General features: G+C 47.1%; 1 protein-coding gene across 4 annotated transcripts in view; it reads left to right on the forward strand.

Moving 5' to 3' along the window:
• The window catches only part of PPP6R1 (protein phosphatase 6 regulatory subunit 1), a 1,178,344-nt gene that overhangs the window by 556,420 nt on the left and 599,314 nt on the right, over positions 1–22,610 (forward strand). For all 4 annotated transcript variants that reach the window (XM_086930305.1, XM_086930304.1, XM_086930307.1 and 1 more), the window contains exon 12: positions 17,737–17,852. In XM_086930305.1, coding sequence (XP_086786431.1) covers positions 17,737–17,852 — 116 coding nt within the window. The remainder of the gene's footprint in view (positions 1–17,736; positions 17,853–22,610) is intronic.

Genomic DNA, 22,610 nt, shown 5'->3' on the forward strand with positions numbered 1-22,610 from the left:
TGGCCAGGTGAACTTGGGAAAGCCAGTGGGTTGGACACTTCTCCTGACACTGGCTTTGTCTCCCCTCCTAGCGTGGCTACGGAGGAGGGGGCAACCTATAGCGTGGTGTTGATGAGGGCAGCCAAGGCCTTGGGCCTTGAGCGCCCCGTCGCGGCCGTGAGGACTAACCTCCTCACTGAGGTTCTTAAGCCGCAGTCATGCTCAGCCGAGCCTCTGCTGCAGCTTAACTGACGTTCTTTTAGGCACTTGGTCCAAGCCCGCTACGGGTTCGCCCGTAGATAGGAACGTGGCCAGACGCCACTGCCCGGCCCCGGGTGACCCATGTTTCCTGTCCACCCACCCCACCCCTGAGAGCCTGGTCATCCAGGCCTCAAGTTCCCAAACCGCATTCCCGTCGGCTCCGCCGGACAGGGAATCCAAGAGGTATGAGCAGTATGGCAAAAAGATCTTGTCATCCCTTAGTCTGGGACTGCGGTCTTCCAACACCGCATGCCTCTTGGGCCGCTACACCCACTCTCTGTGGGATACGGTCGCGGAAGTGCTGCCAGAGTGTCCGTGTCTCGGCCAAGCCCTTGTGGAAGGTCGGGATGCAGCCAGATATTCTATCCGGTGTGGACTGGATACCACCGACTCACTGGGTAGAGCGATGGCAACGACGGTGGCGGTAAGACGCCACGCCTGGTTGAGGTCCGCCAACTTCTCGGCTGATGTCCAGAACACACTTATGGACATGCCGTTCGTTGGCCGTCGTCTCTTTGGCGACAAGGCAGACCATGAGCTGGAGCGTTTTAAGGACTCCAGGGCTACGGCCAAGTCCTTGGGTCTCTCGGCCCCACGCCAGCAATCTGCTGCCTTTCACTCCTTTCGTGGCCACGGAAGGGGTGCGCCCACACGTGCTGCCAGCCACGCACCGCAAGGTCATACCCATCACGGTGGCGGCCGTGGAAACCGCCGTGGTGGCGGTAGGTGACAACGGCGAGGCAGTCCACACCTTCCCCCCGCAGCATCCGCCTCAAAACCCTCCTAGTCCGTGCTTTCAGGCCCATGTGACGCCAGTGGGTGGCAGGGTTTGCCATCACCACTCCCACTGGCGCACAGTCACGTCGGACAGGTGGCTGCTGCAGATCGTCCGAAGGGGCTACTGCCTCCCCTTCGAGACTCCTCCAGCCATGCCACCGCAGAACCACCGTGTATCGGGGGATCATTTGCGACTTCTGCAGGAGGAAGTTACGGCCCTCTTGGCCAAGGGGGCCATTGAGCGTGTTCCTGGGCCAGAAGTTGGGTGTGGTTGCTACTCCCACTACTTTCTGGTACCCAAGAAGGGCAAAGGGGGCCTGCGTCCTATCTTAGACCTCAGGAACGTCAACTGCTTCCTCCGGAAGGAGAAGTTCAAAATGCTGACACTGGCTCAGGTCCTAGCTGCCCTGGACCCAGGAGACTGGATGGTAGCGTTGGACTTGCAGGACGCTTATTTCCACATCCCTGTCCTGCCGGCCAACCAGCGCTACCTGCGGTTCACGGTTGGCCAAGAGCACTTTCAGTATACCGTGCTCCCCTTCGGCCTTACCAGCGCCCCACGGGTGTTCACAAAGGTGATGGCGGTGGTCGCAGCTCATCTGCGCAGGCTAGGGGTTTCAGTCTTCCCCTTACCTCGACGACTGGTTGTTGAAGGTGGGCTCGCCCCAGACAGTCGTCGGCCACCTCCAGACTACGGCGGATCTCCTGCACCAGCTGGGATTCTCCATCAATGTGCCGAAGTCACACCTGTGCCCCTCTCAGAAGCTCCTTTTCATAGGAGCGGTTCTAGACTCTGCGCGGTTTCGGGTTTATCCGCCCGAACAGCGGGTCCGGGATATTCAGGCTCTCATTCCACTCTTTCAGCCTTTATCCCGGATCTCGGTCAGGTTGAGGATGCGGCTTCTGGGGCTGATGGCCTCCTGCATCCAACTGGTGCATAACGCCAGGTGGCGGATGCGGGCTCTGCAGTGGGACCTGAAGTTTCAGTGGTCCCGGCATCAGGGCAACCTATCCGACCACGTCCTGATCTCAGAGGGCACTGCGAGACAGCTGCAGTGGTGGCTCACGGACCGCGAATGGGTCAGCAGCAGATCCCTCTCCCTTCCCCATCTGGAGCACGTAGTCGTGACGGACGCGTCCCTCCAGGGCTGGGGAGGCCACATGGGAGAGGCGGATTTCAGAGGCCTCTGGTCTCCGGCGGAGTCCCGGCTCCATATCAACCTTTTGGAGCTGCGGGCGATTCGTCTAGCACTGAAGGCATTCCTCCCCTCTGTCCGGGGGAGTGTAGTGCAGGTGTTCACGGACAACACCACCGCCATGTGGTACTGCAACAAACAGGGCGGGTGGGATCGTGGACCCTCTGCCAGGAGGCTCTGCACCTCTGGCAATGGCTGGAACATCAGGGCGTGACCCTGGTGGTTCAACACCTGGCAGGTTCTCTGAACGCCAGGGCAGACTAACTCAGCTGCCGGTGCATGATGGATCATGAATGGCGTCTGAACTCTGATTTGGCGCAAGGTCTCTTTAAGCAGTGGGGAGAGCCTTCGTTAGATCTATTCGCAATCTAAGAGAACGCGCAATGTCATCAGTTCTGCGATTTGGAATTTCCAAGGCGGCACTCGCTCGGAGACTCTTTTCGTCGCAAGTGGAGTTGCGGTCTGTTGTACTCCTTTCCGCCTCTACCACTTCTGCCCAGAGTGCTGAAGAAGATCAAGCGCGACCGGGCCCAAGTCATCCTTGTGGCTCCGGACTGGGCACGAAGGTACTGGTATCCAGAGCTACTCAGTATGTCAGTCGATCCCCTGGTTCGTCTGCCTCTTCAGGAGGACCTTCTGTCGCAGCAGCAGGGGACGGTTCTCCACCCGAACCTGTCCAGTCTCCACCTCCGTGCTTGGAGATTAAGCGGCGACAGTTGAGGCCATTTGACTTGCCTCCTGAAGTCTGTAACATCATTGTGGCAGCCAGGCGTCCCTCCACAAAGTCTGTATACGCCTGCAGGTGGAACAGATTTGTGGCATGGTGCAAAGCAAAGGCTGTGGATCCTCTCTCTGCCCCTCCTTCTGAGGTTCTTCTCTTCCTTCTTTCTCTTGCCCAGCAGGGCTCTGCTCTGGGCACTATCAAGGGCTATCTTTCTGACCTTTCAGCCTTCTTAAGGCTGCCCGATCAACCATCTTTATTCAAGTCCCCTATTGTAAATCGATTCCTAAAAGGCATCGCACACACATTCCCCCCTGTTCCGTTTGTGATGCCTCAGTGGGACTTGAACCTTGTACTTACAATTCTGATGTGCGCTCCCTTTGAGCCACTTCACAACTGTCCTCTCCGCCTTCTTACACTGAAGACTGCTTTCCTGGTTGCCATCCCCTCTGCCAGGAGAGTGAGTGAGCTCCAGGCCCTCTCTTGTACTCCTCATTTCCTTTCTGTCCATCCGGACAAGGTTGTGTTGCGTACTAAGCCATCTTTCCTGCCCAAGTTTGTCACAGCCTTCCACATCGCGCAGCCCATCACTTTGCCAACCTTCTTTCCGCCACCGCACCCCTCTAAAGAGGAAGAGCGGCTCCACCGTCTGGACCCAAAACGTGCGCTCTCATTCTACTTGGATCGCACTCGCCAGTTCCGGGTGGATGACCAACTCTTTGTGGGCTACATGGGCGCTAAGAAGGGGAAAGCGGTACATAAGAAGACCATCTCCCGATGGATCATCTTGTCTATCCAGGCATGCTACTCCTTGGCTAGAAAGGAGCCCCCTGGTGTATTGTGGGCTCATTCCACTCGAGCCAGAGCAACTACAACTGCCCTGGGCCGGGGAGTGCCCTTGCAGGACATTTGCCAGGCGACTACGTGGGCCTCGCTGCACACGTTTGCAAGACACTATTGCCTGGACTGTCAAGTCCGGAGGGATGGCTTCTTTGGCCGTTCCGTCCTCCAGGACTTTCTGGTGTGATTATTGGTTCACAGACCCACCACCGGGGTTGGTATTGCTGGGGTATCTATTCTAAGGTAAGGAATCTATCACTAACGTGTCTTTCAGATGCACAAGTTACTACTTGTGTAACGACATATCTGTAAGAGACATTAGTTAGTGATAGATTCCTTACCGACCCACCCATCCTCCCCGTTCTGGGAACCGATTTCTAGGGTTAAGGTCATCCCCTTTCAGGGCCCTAGTTTCAATGGCACCAGTGTTGGTTTTTAACACGGCTCAGCGCTTCTGGCGCGGAAAAGCTGTGGCTAAGAACTGACGTCCGCACGCGGAGGAGGCGTCTAAGTACTCCGACGACGTCATCACGGCGCCCACGACGCCGACGACGGACGCGGAGCGGCAGACGACGCCTACCGACGCGCAAGGGTACTGCTACGCAAATAAATTCCGGATCCAGTCTGACGCCTGGGGATATTCTAAGGTAAGGAATCTATCACTAACTAATGTCGCTTACAGATATATCGTTACACAAGTAGTAACTTGTGCACCCGGACCTCATGTAATAACCATCTGCTCCTGCAGTGCCTCTGACATGACTGTAGGGCTCGCATCACCGTCCAGTGACCGCTGGATCCAGGAGGCGCCAACGTTACCCCTTAAAGCACAACTCCTGGAAGCCTACTGTACACCTACCTGTTCACGAGTAACCATATTGCAGTGCTGATGTGTTTTAAAATAAAGTTAAAGTGCAATCTGGATTTGTAATGTAAGCATCTGATAACTCGCTGTGGGGGAATTAGTGGGAATTACTACGGTCAATGTTTCTGATTTTACTGCACAGGCTGTATAGAGTACATGTATTTTCCCCCATCATTTTGCATGCAGTAACATTTAAATTGCTTAATATTCGAAGGGAAAATGATGGCTTATTCTCACAGCAAACTGGATATTTTTGGATGTTTGTGTCCCTGGTGCGGTTTTAAGAAGTGTAAATGTGTCAGTTGCCAGGATCCTACCAACTCTGTTTTGAATCCAATGAGTGCACTTTAGCTGTGGCCTTTCGTTTAAGCCTTTCCCCCATATGTTGCTAGCACATAGTGGAAAAATCAGGCGGGCGTCTTCATGGGTCTTTTTAAAATAGTTTGCTTGGCAAAGTTCAAGGGAGAGGTTGTGAAAATGAATTTTGCCTTTTTTTCCTTCAAATTTCCCTACTCATGTCATGCCAATCAGGACAGTTTGCCCATTACCAGACTTCCTCATGTCATGCCAACCAAGACAGTTTGCCCATTACCAGACTTATTGTGATATGCAGAGACAGTAGCATAGGAAGGTGCAGGCTGCCTCGGGGTCATCACTGTGTGTGAATAATAACCGCTGTGAGGCCGTGCATGAGGTGCATCATCAGAGCTGTGTAAATAATACCTGCGTCAGCCCCGTGCGTGAGGTGCATCATCAGAGCTGTGTAGAGCTGTGTGAATAATAGCTGTGAGAGCAAGGAAAAGTCCTCCAGCCTCCCAGTCAAGCAGGCAGCCAGGGGCTGGGCAGGGCCCAGTTATGTTTTACTATAGATATGCCTCTCTGTGTACTTCTCTATACAATTCCTGCATCCACCCATTCCTTTCTCTCATTTATCAGTCTAGTGGCTGTCCTTTGTCCATGTTTTGGTACATTGATATGTCAATCCAGTTATCTCTCCCTTCTGTCTATAAGTTTAATGTTATTTATTTGTCTTTGTCAGTCCGTTGTCCTTCCATACATCTATTCATCCGCCTATCTATGCGTATCTGTCGGTTCTTCTTTCAGTCTATTCCCCGATTCCCCTGCAACCCTCCACCTGTCTGTCCAACCAACCGTCTTTCTGTCTGGCTAGATGGATTAATATCTGTGTGTAGCTTTATATTTTTAAATGCATAAACCTATGTATATTGTTGGTGCCCACATGTTGTTCACTATATTACCACACCAGGAGTAGTCTACTATCACTATCTCGTGCATGGCATCGAACCTCTTTAGCAATAGTTACCCGGAGTCCTGCTTCAAAAGCACACGAGTACCACACACTATAATTTTTTCTTTAGTTTTTCCAAAGTGCTAGATTGTTACTGCTTCCCATATTGTAAATGGCTGTCCCCTCCGTTCCCATAAAAAAACGTCATTTTGCCTCTGGCTCTACTATGACCACTAGTCTAGTGTCACACACCAATCCCTAGCATGGTACAATTTGCACCTATATTTCAAAATATACATATTTGCCTGCCACACTGACCCCCCTCTCTTTGGTCTTCCCTCACCGTACATTTCCCAGAACGGTAAGATATATCTGAGGTACCTACTGCCTCATACCCACTTGTGTCTGGGTGTGTCTCCTCCTTCATTTATGAGGGCTGTGCTTCTGTTCTCTGTGAGAGTGAAGTGAGCAGGCATAGTGCTTTCAGTGGCTGTTACAATGGCTTGATGATAAGTATAATCGAAATCACAATCTACTGAAGGTCCATGTAGACGGTTGGGAGACAGAGAACATGACAGCACCACACACATACACAACCACACACAAACACACACAACCACACACACAACCACACACAACCACACACACAACCACACACACAACCACACACACAAACACCACACACACACACACTACACACACACACACTACACACACACAACAAACACAACCACACACACAACCACACACACAACCACACACACACAACCACAGACACACAACCACAGACACACAACCACAGACACACAACCACAGACACACAACCACAGACACACAACCACAGACACACAGCCACAGACACACAGCCACAGACACACAGCCACAGACACACAGCCACAGACACACAGCCACAGACACACAGCCACAGACACACAGCCACAGACACACAGCCACAGACACACAGCCACAGACACACAGCCACAGACACACAGCCACAGACACACAGCCACAGACACACAGCCACAGACACACAGCCACAGACACACAGCCACAGACACACAGCCACAGACACACAGCCACAGACACACAGCCACAGACACACAGCCACAGACACACAGCCACAGACACACAGCCACAGACACACAGCCACAGACACACAGCCACAGACACACAGCCACAGACACACAGCCACAGACACACAGCCACAGACACACAGCCACAGACACACAGCCACAGACACACAGCCACAGACACACAGCCACAGACACACAGCCACAGACACACAGCCACAGACACACAGCCACAGACACACAGCCACAGACACACAGCCACAGACACACAGCCACAGACACACAGCCACAGACACACAGCCACAGACACACAGCCACAGACACACAGCCACAGACACACAGCCACAGACACACAGCCACAGACACACAGCCACAGACACACAGCCACAGACACACAGCCACAGACACACACAACCACAGACACACACAACCACAGACACACAACCACAGACACACAACCACAGACACACAACCACAGACACACACACACACACACACACAACCACAGACACACACACACACCACCAGCTGTCATTGCACGCTTGCACCAGGCACACACATCACCAGCCAGCAGTGCACACTTCCACCAGGCAAACACCACCAGCCATCAGTGCACAATTTCTACAGGCACACACACCACTAGCCATCACTGCACACATCAATTGTTAACGCATCCACAATTAACTATTGCAGCAATCGCAGTATGGCACACTTTACTTTTAAACATATTCATCTAAAGTGCAGCGTGCCACCGTTACTACAAAAATAAATACACTTTTTTTTGGCCTACAATTTATTGACTTTTGTTGCAATTAGTGTTGCAATATTTAGCAATGCCAAAAGCTCAAACTTAATTACTGGGAGACGTATTGCATTGCAAATGCTTGTTAAGTATTTGAAGTGTCCAGCTAAACTGCATAATAGATCAAAGTTGACTTTGCCCATGATAAAGCAATGACATGTTTTTTCTGTACAATATCAATAGCAGACAATACAATGTTGTTCAAGTTGTAAATACGAGATGACAGTGCATTAATAATATTATCAACCACAGCTAGCACTTTGTCCAAATTCTCTAGGTCTATTTGACTCAAACGTGCAGCAGCTTCTATTTGTAATCATGTCCAAATTACATTATGAGTAGCTTGTATAAATCTTTTAGAACGTGGGGATTTGGGACCCTAAAGGAAATCCGATAAGTTCATGTCCTCGTACAGGGGAGCAAGATGTTGTTTTACTGCAGACAGTGTAGTATTCCAACCATTGTTGACATAACCTTCCCACTGAATAGGTGGTAACCATACCAGAATATGTTGACTGAGAGTATCAGGGATCAGGTCTATTTGATTTCAACCAAACTAGCATGACAACCATTTAGGTCCACTGGCCACAAGAACCACCCACCAGGACTCGAACGAAGAATTAAATTTACTGATCTGCATAATGCCATTTAATTGTTCTTCTGTATAATTTGCCGAACTCCGCTAATTATAAAAGTGGGCAACAGGGGGAATGGTTGGGACATTAATTTATTAAATTTTGGCCAAGTTGTTTTCTGGATTGTTTCAGTCAAAAAAATAATTTGTGTAGGAAATTAGACCGGCTCGATAAAAAGGTTTCTGTGTCCTGAACCTGACTGAACTTCCGACCTCAAATAGATTTCAAATCAATAGTGTCCTTCCATTATTCATAACCTTTAAGGGCCAACTGATTGGCAAACATTGCAGTATATATAAGCTTAGTTTGAGTAAGCATATATTTCCTTGGTGGTGTTGGTGTTAATTTAAAATAACATAGACATAGGGTCTGAATTGTCCTATGCTGTGAAATATGTATACTTCTTTTTTGTTTTTTGAAACTCTCTGGAGGGGGAATTGGACAATGTTCCCATTGTGTATAATTAAAACGGGGACTCTGTCTACCTGTTCTTTGTAGAAAATGGTGTTCCTAATGGTGGTTGCAGAACATCATAGCAGAAATGGCAAAGTTAAGGTATAGGTCATCAAATCCAAAAACAGTATAATACTTCAATTTGGAAAGCATCCATACATTACAGTGTCAACGTCCCAATAACCTGAATGTAATCCAGGTACAATTACATCACCCAAAGTAACTTTGAACACATATGGTATCTGGAGGATCTCCATCGGAATGAATATGTTAATTCCATCAGTCACTGGAACGGCTGAAATGTTGATGAGGGACAAGTTTCTTTTCAATGAATGCAATGAAGATTGGCGGCGAGGGGGGCAACACCCCGTTGAGCAGTTCTGTAGCAGAACGTTCCGGAAGGTAATGGCCGTTAATTAGTAGGAAATAAAGTCACTAATCAATGAACAAGACAACCAAAGATAGTATGTTCCAGACATACATCCAAGGAGGGACTAGATAAGTGCATTTTAACCATTAAATAAAAACACAAATCCATGCTAGAGGCATGTAAAAAACAAAAGAACTGTCAGAAGAAAAATTATCTTAATCTATATAGGAGGTACTCCGCTGAAAAACAGGAGGGTATGACTCAGCAGTAGCAGTTTAAAAGGCCCACTCAGATGGATTTGTCTATGGTGGATCATTATAAATGACTTCTGTTATAGAAGTCATGATATTAGAAGCAGGTATCCTGTCGGAGAAATTGTTGGCGGATGACTTAGCCTCCTCCTTCCTCAACCGGGGAGTATCTGTATCAGTGGCGCTACCTAGGGTTGACATACTAAATCTAATGGTTCTACAAGGGTTGGTAAGTGTATGACACGGTGTGGTTACACATCCACACAATATAATATACCCAATTTCCTCACACAGCCCTTATCGCAAGTGTTAACTATTTGCTCTTCAAAGCTGGTTTCTCCTTTTAAGCTTGCCTTTTGGGCCATTACCCATTTGGCTTTCTGCAGGAGTGAGGTAATGCCCCTCTCCAGTGCAGGCATTACAATTGTTAGTTTTGCAGCGTGAATCTTTTCTGGATTCACTATGCGGTGTATTATTCCGCCATCTAGGGGTTGGGTCCAGAATTGTAGCATTTTCCCTTCATTTCTTTTAAATTTTTTTGGGTGGGCGTCTACGATGTAGTACCATTTGGTCCCCTTCTTTGACGTTGACTGACATCCTCCGGAAGTATCCCCTTTGGTAGCCATCTTCAGATTCTTTTTTCCGCTGTTTGGTCTGGATCGATAAGGAGAAGCTCCTGATATTGGAGAGAAGAATTGTGGAAAAACCTAGAAGAATCGTTGGGAAAAACCGGTAGAGCGGAGTCGTCCACTTTCGTATTTAAATCTACGACGACCACAGCTCGACGAAGAGAAGAAATCTAGAACTTCGTTGACGACCGGCTAATGCGCATGCAAGGGGCTCCCTGGGCGTGGTAATGGGCAAAACGCCATTCAAGTTTTGTAAGAACTGCCACCACAAATACGCTCAAAACGACCGAAGCAAACAACGACGACCGCTTCAGCGTCGTCAGTCGAAAAAAGGAAAGCGGACAGTCTAGGCGCCGGAACACACAAGGCGAGATTGAGAAAAAGAAAAGGCGGCTCAAAGCTGAAATGGCAAATATGCTCCAATGCAAAAAATACTTTGACAAAAGCTTTAAGCAATTCAAGATACCTCTGAAAACCAGGGAAACAGCAACTCATGGGGTTGCCAATGAGACAATACCACCAAGACCCCCAGAAATAATCAAAGAAGAGGAGGAAGGTTCTTACTTCTTCGGGGAAGATGTTGAACAAGACGAACAAGCATACGCGGAATCGTCTAACTCGGAGACTCTAGATTTCCAGTGGCAAGACCTCGACACAGAATAGCCCGAAGAGTCTGTAGAATCCTATCTTTCGAGGCCATCTCCCCCAGATGACATTGGCATGTATAACCAGGTGTTAAAACTGGGGGTCTCTAGTTGGCAGAGGTAGGTACAACTGTCCAAATAGGGACCCTTGCTTCTAGTCAGCTTATGGAGGAACCACTCTTTAGATAACCCCTGTTCACCCACTTGGTAGCTTGGCACGAGCAGACAGGCTTATGAAAGGCAATGTTCTAAGTATATGTACCAACACTCACAGTAACAAAGTGAAAACACCACAAACTGACTCCACAAAAGTTTAGAAAAATAAAGGTATTTAATCTAAACTAAACAAGACCAAAATGTCAAAAATCCAACATACACAGTTCAAGATATGGTTTTTAAAGAGTTCTTAAGGGTTGCGTCAAAATAATCCACATTTGCGTTAGAATAGTTCACAGTTGCGTCACTTTTAGCCAACAGTACCTTTAGATGTGACAAAGTTCCAAAACAGAAGCTGGTGCGGTGGAAAACAAGCGATGCGTCACTCTTGAGACCCTGGGAAGGTGATGCGACAGCCCCACTGGACTCAGCGGGCATGTTGCGACTAATCCGGTCTGTATGGGGATGGAGGAGATACCTTGTATGGATTCCGGTGCGTAGGTTCCATAGGGAGCGTCTCACAAAGGCACGATGCGATGATCTTCGGGACGGTGACGATCTCAGGTGCGGCAGCAATGCATGGCGCAGTGTTGATCTTCTCCTCTTGCGGCCCCTCGATGCAATGGCTCTGTGACAATGTTCACAGCGACATGATGCGGTCCGCAAGCAAGCGGTGCGACGACAGGCACTGCGACGATACTCGCAGCCATGGTACTTTTCCCGCACCGGAGCGATGCGTTCCGCGAGCGAAGGATGCGTTGGTTCTTGCAGCGGCAACAGGCACTGCGATGATCTCTATCTTCGCGGCTGCGGGAATTTCCTCGAACTGACGGGGATGCGCTCCGCGAGCGATGCGTGAAAATTTGCAGATAGTCTTAGTTTCTTGTTCTCCAGCTTTCCAAACAGCAGGCCACAACTTCCAGTTGCCCCTCAGTCGGATTCAGCACTCAGAAAGGGCAGAACTCTCTCAGCAAAGTTCAGGGAAAGCTGGGGGGGTGAAGTCCTTTTGTTCCTGGGACTTCTTAACAGGAGGCCAGCTCACAACAGGCCCTTGGAGATCTCTTCAAGCAAGGGGACAAAGCAACAACAAAGTCCTTCCCCTCTCCTTGGCAGCAAAGCAACTGCAGGTCAGTCCAGCAAAGCAACAGCAGGACAGTCTTCCTTCTTCAGTCTTCTAGCTTTCTCCTTGGCAGAGGTTCCTTCTTGATTCCAGGATGATCTAATTTTCTGTAGTCTGGGGTCCTGTATTTATACCCCAAAAAGTCTTTGTTCCCTTTGTGCAGAAGGGCTCTGAGCCCGGTCCAAACCAGTTCTGGAGCACTCTGTTTACATGACTCCTTCTTTCCTTTCACAGTGCAGAGCAGAAACATCAGACTCCCCACAGTAGGTGGAGCCAGCGTTGTGGAGGGAAAACACAGCCCTGGAGCACTTTGTTGACATGATTCCTTCTCTCCTTTCACAGTGCAGGGCAGAGACATCAGACCCACCACAGCACGCCAGCCCGCCAGCACTGTGGGGGGCAGGCACAGTCCTATTCAGGTCCCAGGTGCAACTCCTCCCTCCCATCTAGATGCAGATCTCTCTAGTCACCACTGGGCGGACTCATTCTGTCTCCTGGAATCCCCCAGCCCTGTCACTCATAAACCAGACAGTCAATTCACAAACAGCCAAAGCACACAGAAAGGTCAGACAAGAGAAGAGCCACTTTCTAAAAAGTGCTGTTCTCAAACACAGGATTTAAAAACCACCCTTCCTAAAAGATGTGTTATTAAATTCTGAGTTCAGGGATACCAGACTTTTATGTCCTATCTTGCTCCTATGGGAAGATATGCAGGTAACCACTGTACACAGCATTCCCCATTTAAGCCTATGGGCAAGATAGCCCTACAGCAATGAAAAACGAAAATGGCTCGATTTCACTACCAGAGCATGTCCCCTGCGCTAGTACATGCTCTACCTTTCACATACACTGCACCCTGCCCAAGGGGGTACCTTGGGCCTTCCATAGGGGTGACCAATGTGCACAGAAAGGGAAGGGTTAGGCCTGGTCAGTGGGGACACTGACCAGAAAGACATGGCAGTTCACAGACTGCACACAGGCACTGCGGTGGCAGGCCCGAGACACCATTTTAGGGTTACTCATGTGGGTGGCACAATCAATGCTGCAGGCCCACTAGTAGCATTTGTATCACCAGCCATGCACACTCAGTGCACTTTACTAGGGACTTCTTGGTGATACAAATATGCCAATCATGGATAACCAATTACAATAACAATTTACACAGAGAGCATATGCACTTTAGCACTGGTCAGCAGTAGTAAAGTGCCCAGAGTCATATTGTTAACAAGCACGGGTCAGGAAAAATAAGGGAGGAAGAAGCAAAAAGTTTGGGGATCACCCTGCAAAAAGGCCTATTTCCAACACCAGGTGATAAAGAAGGCTGCAGACAAATATGAGGGTCAGCTAGAGGAAGAAAAAGTCAATCCTGTTTTTTATTGGAGATTTTGATGCCCTCACAATCTAGGAACCAATTCCTACCAATGCTACCTAGTGTATTCGACCAGGGGAAAGAGGCATTCAAGGAGCCTGCTGTTTACAGGGCTATAACACCAAAATCAGAGAAAAAATATAAACACTCCTCCAAAGACCCTTTATACATCAGGGGATCAGTGCCAGCTGATTCTGTCATTGCCTCAACAGCAAGGAAAAGGGTAAATGTGCTTACTACAGTGGGACCACCTCCTAACAAGGAAAGTAAGAGGATGGACCTCATAGGGAGAAAGGAAAAGCGCAGCAAAGCAGTGGTACATTGCACATTTCAATGCGATGCTCAACAGGCATGGGTACCAGCACTGGGAAGAGGTAGCGGAACTGTTGCAAAAACTTACCAGAACAGTTCCAAAAAAAAAGCAAGCCATCTGGTGGAAGAAGGCAAGAACATTGGAAACACATGTTTAAAATCTGCCCTTGATGGTGCTGAAACATCTAGCAGACAAATGATGATTGGCATAACGGGAAGGAGAAACACATGGCTCAGAAGCTCAAGTTTCAAGCCAGAAGTGCAGAGCAACATCATTAATTCTCCTTTCAATGGCGAGCAATTGTTTGGAACGGTGGTTGATAAAACTAAATCAACTAAAATAGGATACCGAGACCGCAAGATCCATGGGAGCCCTGCAGTTCAGAGGTATGCGGAGAGGCACCATTGCTGACTGTTGAGTGGAGGGCAACCCTGTCGCTTCTTTTTCCCTCTGGGCTCCTTTTTGAAATAGACACCGTCAAGGAGGCCAGCGGGAAGAGGTACGCAACAACCTACTACCTCACACCAAGGTTACCCGCAAACCTACCAAGCCGTGAACCAGAACACACAACAGGGACAGCAACAAAGCTGGCAATATCAATGAAGAGGACCCTTTTGAGGGCGCCTCTTTGCCAGAGGTCAGACACAAAGGGGTGGACAACAGACCTTGACCAAGTGACTTAACTCACACAGAAGTACTCTCACAAAGACCAAGAGTGACAGTACATACAAACAAAAAAGAAGCAGTTAACAGAAGAAATGGACACCAATTTACAGTTCCTCCAACATACCACTCCAGTAGGAGGCAGGCTAACACTTTTTCAAGAAGGGTGTAAAGAAATAACCACAGATAAGTGGAGTCTAAACATAATACAGTACCATTACTGTATAGAACTAGCGAAACAGCCTCCACACAGGAGGGCAAGACATACGACACATTCAAAAGAATAACTATCTCACCTTGTCGAAGAGGTGAAAGAACTTCAGAGAAAACATGCACTAGAACATTTACCGCACAGAGAAAAGAACTGAGTACATTCAAAATACTTCCTAATTCAAAAAGAGATGGAACATTACGGCCAATATTAGACCAAAGGTTTCTAAACAAGTTTGTAAAGAGGCAAAGATTCAAAATGACTGCTCTATAAGAAGTGTTACCCCAGTTGCAAAACTGAGATTACCTGGAAACAATAGGCTTGCGTATTTACACATCCCAATGAACAGAAAACGCAAACCTTTCTTAAGATTTGTCATAATTAAACAGCACTACCAGTTCAATTTACTGGCATTTGGTCTGAAATCAGCACTAAGGGTGTTCACAAAGTGCATGGTGGCTACAGCAGCACATGTCAGAAGGCAAGGAATTCATGTTTACCCCTACTTAGACGATTGGTTAGTAAGAGCAAACTCGTACAGTCTATGCAAACAACATATACAGCAAGTGATGGAGACACTATTTCAGCTGGGAATCTCCATTCATGAGCAGAAGTCATCAATATAACCGGAACGCAAGAAAATGTTCTCGAGCGCAGAAATAAACACTGTGTTAGGGAAGGCATTCCCCAACGAGAAAAGGATAACCACTCTTCTAAAGGAAACTCGCCCATACCAGAAGGGGTGTCATCTGACAGTGAGGACAGTGGGGAAATTACTAGGAATGACATCATACATTCACCTAGTTCCCAATATCCGTCTACACATGAGACACTTCCAAGAATGGCTTTCGACACAATGGTCACAAGCCACAGGGAATTGGGAGGATCTAGTGGTTGGGGAGCACACATGGACAATCTGAAAATAAGGGGTTTGTAGTCGCCACAAGATGCGGTGAAACACATCAATATCTTGAAACTAAAAACAGTGTTCTTAGGCTTAAAAGCCGTTCACAAATTGCTGTACGGGAAAAAGGTGTTGATAGAAATGGACAACACTACAACTATGTTTTACATAAACAAACAAGGAGGTACTTACTCTGTAGGACTATCCAATCTAGCACAGCAGTTGTGGAGATGGACAATCCCAAAAGGAATAGATATGTTAGCCATACACCTACCAGGGAAGTACAATCTAGAAGAAGACAGGCTGAGCAGACAAACAACAGTATCCCACGAGTGGGAACTGAACCAAAAGAATTTCAAAAAATGGGGAACTCCAAAGATGGACCTATTTGCAATACCCCAGAATGCAAAATGCCAAAACTTTGCATCCAGGCGACCCTGCAACCAGTCCCTGGGGAATTCGCTATGGATAGGCTGGTCAGGGATATTTGCAGACGCTTTTCCCCCAATACCATTACTGAACAGAGTAATCAGCAAATGCAGAATCAGCAGGATGACCAGGATTCTCATAGCACCACAATGGGCCAGACAGACATGGTTCTCGGAAATAATCGAAATCTCGCAGGGATCAAGGCACAAAATCCCTACAAGGAAAGATTTGCTAAAATTGCAAGATGGTAAAGTACTTCAGCCAGAGAGACTAGGCCTAGCAGCATGGCTCCGGAAGACTTGGAATTTGCACATCTCAAACTACCTGAAAGCACAATGGATGTTGTAAGAGAAGCTAAAAAACCAACAACAAGAAAATGTTACTCAGCAAAATAGAAAGATGCACACAATGGTGTCTTAAAAAACGTCTGTCAACAAAAATCACAAGAGAAAGAACAGTGCTAAAATACCTCACACATTTACTACAAAGTAAATTATGCTTTACGTCGCTAAAAGTACACTTAGCAGCAATCGTCGCATACACAAGAGGGGAAACAGGGAAGAGTTTCTTCACCTCACAGGCGGTCAAATGCTTCCTGGAGGGAGCAAAAAGAATTGCGCCACCAAAAATGGTGCCAGCACCAACATGGAATCTAAACATCGTTCTAGCATAATTAATGAAGGCACCTTTCGAACCACTGCACAAAGCAACATTTCAAATGCTTACAATAAAAACTGCATTATTAGTGGCAATAGCATCACTATGTAGAGTTAGCCAACTACAGGCATTTACACACTTGATGCAAGAAGAGCAGCCATGTATCACGTGGAAAAAAATACAATAAAATAATACAGGAAAACAAAAGTTATTTGTATCCTTTGCAAAAACGTTTTATGAGAAGACCAGTAACCAAAAATACAATCGCAAGATGGATAGCACAAGCCATACAATTGTGCCACAAGCAAGCTGGACAAACTTTACAGGAATTGCCACTGGCGCATTCAACTAGGAAAAAAGCTGCAACAATTGCATTTTTTGCTAATACTCCAATTCAAGATATTTGCATGGCTGCTACATGGTCTTTGGTACACACATTAACTAAACATTACTGTGTGCACATCCAAATGAACACGGAAGCACATGTAGGACAGAGGGTCTTACAGCATCTATTTGCAAACCAAACTTACTCTTCCACCCAGCCTCCACAAGACTAGCATACCTCTACACAGTCTATGCACAGCATAGTGAATCCAGAAAAGATTCACGCTGCAAAACGAAAAGTTTCTTACCTGTCAGTGTAGTTTTGCAGCTTGAAGAATTTTCTGGATTCACTAGCGAACCTACACTCCTCCGCCAAGGAAGAGAACAGTAAGGAGGAAAAATAGAAGCAAATGACAGAGGAAAAATAATCCGAAGATGGCTACCTAAGGTGGGGCTTCTGGAGGAAGTCCGTCGACGTCACAGAAGGGCACCAAATGGTACTACGTAGTAGACTCCCACCAACAACAACAAAAATCACACAAATATAAAGGGAAAATCCTACAATTCTGGACCCAACCACTAGATAGCGGAATAATGCACAGCATAGTGAATCCCGAAAACTCTTCAAGCTGCAAAACCACACTGACAGGTAAGAAACTATTCGTTTCTGTCAGTTGATATGGTTCTTGTATGCTGGCAATAATGATTGTCAATATTTTATTCTGTATGCTGTAACTCTGCAACCACAAGACTTTTGATATGGACCATTTTGCCTTGTAATTTATTTTGCAGAGCATTTGTTATCCGCGTTTTCCTGTGATTATAGCTAACCTACTTTTCAATTACAGAACAACTGGTGGCCGGCGGAAAGGCTACATGGGGCACCTCACACGAATGGCTAATTCATTAGTGCAGTGTGCTGAGAAGGGGCCCAACGTTTTGCTTTTGGGGCATATGCTGAAAGGTAAGCTGGAATGAGAAGAAGCTTAAAATGGGTCTGGGTAGTTGTCCACATTTTATTTATTTTTAGAACCATATTTCATTTCGTGATAGGATCTTTTGTAATATTTTATTTTTAAAACTTCTGACTTTGACCTAATCATTAATAATAAGAAACTAAAACAAAATACTGTTTATTTATTTGTGGCACGGAAAAGCAAACATTAATTTGATAAGCCACTACTTAGAATAACAACTAAATTAGGCACTAGACTAGTTGTCCCAGCAAGGTAAATAATTCTGCCAACAAGTGGCCGAATCACTGCTAATCAACTAGTGTGATTTACAATAATTCTATTCAAAGAGGCCTATTTCTCTCATTTCTTGAATCTCTACCGTGAAAGTCCGGTTTCGATGCCACCACTGAATATGATTATGCTTCTAACAACTGTGATTACACATGTTATCTACATTCATATCTAGTATAACTATGTCAAACGAGGGTTCCAGTTCTCTCCTCAAATATCTGGAAAGAATCAAAACTTTTCTGCCAAATAAGGCCACTTGAGAACATGTTGCAAACATTTGTATCCGGTCTGCATTCACAGAGTATTGATATTGTGGGCATACATTCTGATGGATGCTTCGAAGTGCAGATACCTCAATTTTGAATATTCCCCAGTGCCAGATTGGGGATGTGGAGAATTTTTCCAACAATGCTCATGTGTGCCAGGAGACAACAGTGGCTCATTGGTGCCTCCATTCCACCACTGAAGTGACGGAGCAGAGCCACATTTACGGGCGAGAGCTGTGCATTGACTTATTTTCCTTTCTTTTTATGCCCTTCGATGCACATCTGGAGCGCTCTCTCAACATCTTTTTTTGTGACAGCTAGAATAACTTTGTGCAGTGTGCCAGGGAACAATGTCCTCTTTGAAAACCGTATTAAAGACATGTCAAGAATGCAGGAAGCAAGTGTCACTGACCCTTTCTAGGTACGTCTTTGGTGCTTGGGCTCAGGCCAAATAGAGCGACAAATGTTCCCTCAAGCACCGAAAGGATATTAGAGACTAGGAATCTAAGTTCTATGTTGTGGATCATATGAAGAGATTGATTGAAGTACTCCTTCTTAAATTTTATATCTAGTCAGTCTAGGGAGTAGTTTAAGAAGGGCTGAGTAGGACTCAACCCCATCTCACCACTCGAAGTCTAGCGTGGAGGTTTGAGAACATCATAAGATCACCCTCTTTGCCTGCCCCCAACCCTCAATATCTCCTGGGTCTGAACTGATCCTGCATTTGGTCCCAGTGTGCCCTCATTTTCCTAGTCTGTCGTGACTCCTCAGCAATAGCACCCTTTAAAGAAGCCATGCTGCAGACTTTTGATGGATACTTCTAACTGCAAATTCCACATTTCTTGTATGTTCCTCAGGCTCCAGACTGGCTACTTCATAGCAGTTCTCTAGTGCACTGGAAGGTGGTGCCTCCATGCCGCCCTGGAAGTGCCCCTCCTGCGCCCTCATGTCTTTCTTTCCTTTGTACCTTTCAAAGCTAATCTGTTACTGCATTCTCAGCTTTCCTTGGTTTTCTAATGACCCCTAAATGCTTTTTCAATGTGGTTCTCTACAGAACATACAGGTTTCATCTGCACAGTGAATGCACGAAGCAGATGTTGCTCATGGACCTTCACGAGGTAAGTGTCTGGTGCTTCAGCTCTAGCCATGATGTGGAGGTCCCGATCCAAATCATGGTCCCAGTCTTGATCACAAGCCAGCTCATGCGGACAGCCCCGTTCTGGATTGAAGACTACGGCGAAGTCCAAATCCGAACACAAGTCTGACAATACCAAGTGGAACTTAATCCCATTTCACCACTCTAGTTCTAAAGAAAAGACACAAGCTTGTCCTGATGAACATCTCATTCATTTGACATCCCTGGTCTTGGAGTCATTTCCTATGCCAAGGAAGCTGTGGGCATGCCAGAAACAACAGTCATCGACTCAATACCAGATTGCAGCATTCAAGAAGGTCATGCTACGAGGTCTGTCACAAGCTGATATATTGTGCACCTCTGGTGTCTGGAACGCGACCATGACCTGAAGTCGTGCTCCGACTGCTGGGACATGAATGCCAGGTCTTTGCTGGAGCTGTCCAAAAGGTCTTGGATGCCCGGCAGTCTGCTCCGCGTCGCTCCCGGTCTTGTGCGTGTAGAAGGTTTCGAGATTGTCCACTACACCTCGTCCAAGTCTTTGCGTTCCACAAGTAAGTCAAAGCGCAAGAAGAAGGCGAAGAAGCACCATCGTTATTCGCCTTCTTCCCGTCGATTGGCAGACACAACGCGGGACCTGGAGTTTCGTTGCTCTAATGCTCCGTCTCCGGTACCTCAATCAGGGGCGACTCCGTGCCTCCCCCTATTTCTGGGAGCTGGTCCGTCCCCTGCCCAGCTTTGTACGTTCTGCGAATCCCTCCACTGCATCTTTGGGCAGCTTGACTCCTATGGCGCGCCTTCGGGCCTGCAGAGTTGGTTGGGGACCCTGGGCCTTTGATACCGGCGCTCCAGCCACTGCATCGGAGGGCCCCCGTGGATGCAGGCATAGATCCTGATCGGCGCCTGTCTACCATACTCGACCTTCTCCGGCGCCGATCCCGGCGTCGACGCCCCTTGCGTCGGTCGATGCCATCCTCATCCTCACCCATGAGATGGACCTGGAGCCAGACTGACGTCGGCCGACTTCTGATCCGACGCCAGAGGGTCCTTTTGTTCCCTTGTTCATCCCAGGTGTTCCCCATTGCCCTGAAGGTGGTGATGAGGACTGGGAGGGTTCACTGGTCCCTTTGGCAGACCAGCTCGAAGTCTACAAGATACAGAGGAGGGATCCCAAAATAAATACAAGCAGGTGGCTCGGGTGCATCAAACAATATACCAAAACCCTACACGAGAAGGGAATAAATATCACCTGCCTACCATACAAAATAAGCGTGTTGCGTCTCAGAATAAATAAATACCTAGAAGAAATCCCAAGAGGGGAACAGAGAGATTTGCCACAGAACCCAAAATAATATTAAGAGGTAAAAATGTCAAAGCTGCTTTATGTAAAAATAAAAAATGTTTTTGGATTGTTTTGCATGTGGCATAACACAGATCGGTTTAAGTACACATGCATATTCTTTTTCAAAGTGAAACCACATAAACAATAATGCATCACAACCATAACCCCCATCCCTAGTGAATAAGAACAAAAACATTAAAACCCACAACATGTCGTAATACACAACGCCATTCACTCATTAAATCAATTGTTCTTCAATCATGCCCTTATATCTACCATACTGTCAGGACAGACTAACACAAAATTGCTGTTAAAAACAGGAACTACTAGCCAAGCTTGTAGTGGTGTCAAAAACAGAAAGATATGGAAAAATACAATGTTATACATTTATAAAGAAATAGTTTCTAGCAGACAAAATATGGTGATTATATACATCTGCTTTATTGATTGCAAGGCATTGATATGTAAATTATTTTCAATTGAATAGCATTTTCATCAAGTATTTACGGTAAACAGAGATAAGTTGAGAGTGTTGAAGTGGATCATGTTCTTCTTCGGTCAATGCACCACTGTGTGGCTGCTGCATTGAGGTGTGCCAACTGGCGTTTCGGTGTTGGGCTTCAATGAAGCCACCACCTTCTTCAGGGCACATAAAAGATGGAGAGAGAGTACTGCATAGATGAAAGGGGGGGGTTGCATGGGGTGTCGAAAGAGCAAATATGCCACACAAGGGATAATATGAGAAACAGATGAAGCAAGACTAATAGAGATCTCCAAGGCCTTAGACATACCTCGTGCATGGGGTGGTAACGAAGGGTGAAGTAAGAGGCTCACGCAAAGTAAGAGCCATACGCCAAAGGACCCAGGATACCGGAAGATTGTGTAAAAGAAAAGTCATCCTATCAGATTCAGTGAACTGCACCGCACCAGTGAAGTCTTGAGGAAAGGTGAAAGTAAAGGGGCAAAATCAAACACAAAGCGGCAAAAACGTTGGTACTGATGAAAGGTCAGTGTAAGCAAATACTATCCAGACCAACTGAGAAGGTGCTGATATATCTATAACAAAATAATAAACTACTATTAGAGATTTTGAGAACTGAGAAATAAGGAGCAACATAGGCAAAAGGTGAGCAATAAATACATTGAACGAAGGGGGGGGAACAAAAAAATTCAATCTGTTCAAAAAGAGGTAAAAAGCGGCTCGAGGCGCGATGGAAGCCCAGTCAGGAGGGGTATGCGTGACTCCGGTCCAGGGAAGACATGGCTTGGCAGTTCGGGCTGGACTGTTCCCATGAGGAACAGGGTCAAGACTGATTTGTATATTGCCATGTCTGAACTGAGGCGGCGTGGTGAGCAAAATAACGATGGATTAAATCCAGATCTGTGACTGGGGGTGAATGTTTTGCCAATGTGTAGCATTCCGTCCATCACCTTGTGTGTTTTGCTGTCATGAAAGCAAAGCGCGTGCCACAAACGCGCGTCATCGTCGCAGTCGGTTCTGGCTCTTGCGTTCCTTTGACTTCATTTTCAAAAGTGCCTTGAACACTTGATACCAAATCCTTCATGAAGCGCTATTTCATATGTTGCTAATTTACATGCTTTCCTTTCTCAATCTATTTCAGTGGGGTCCAGGCCCAAGGGTTCAAAGTGCTTTGGAGCAGGGTCTGATGCAGTGGTATGGGGTGGTGGGCTGGGCTAGGGATGATAGTGTTGGTGCAAACCGAAATGGCCACCA

This window comes from Lissotriton vulgaris, chromosome 7 (genome assembly GCF_964263255.1).
Source record: "Lissotriton vulgaris chromosome 7, aLisVul1.2, whole genome shotgun sequence".
NCBI lineage: Eukaryota > Metazoa > Chordata > Amphibia > Caudata > Salamandridae > Lissotriton > Lissotriton vulgaris.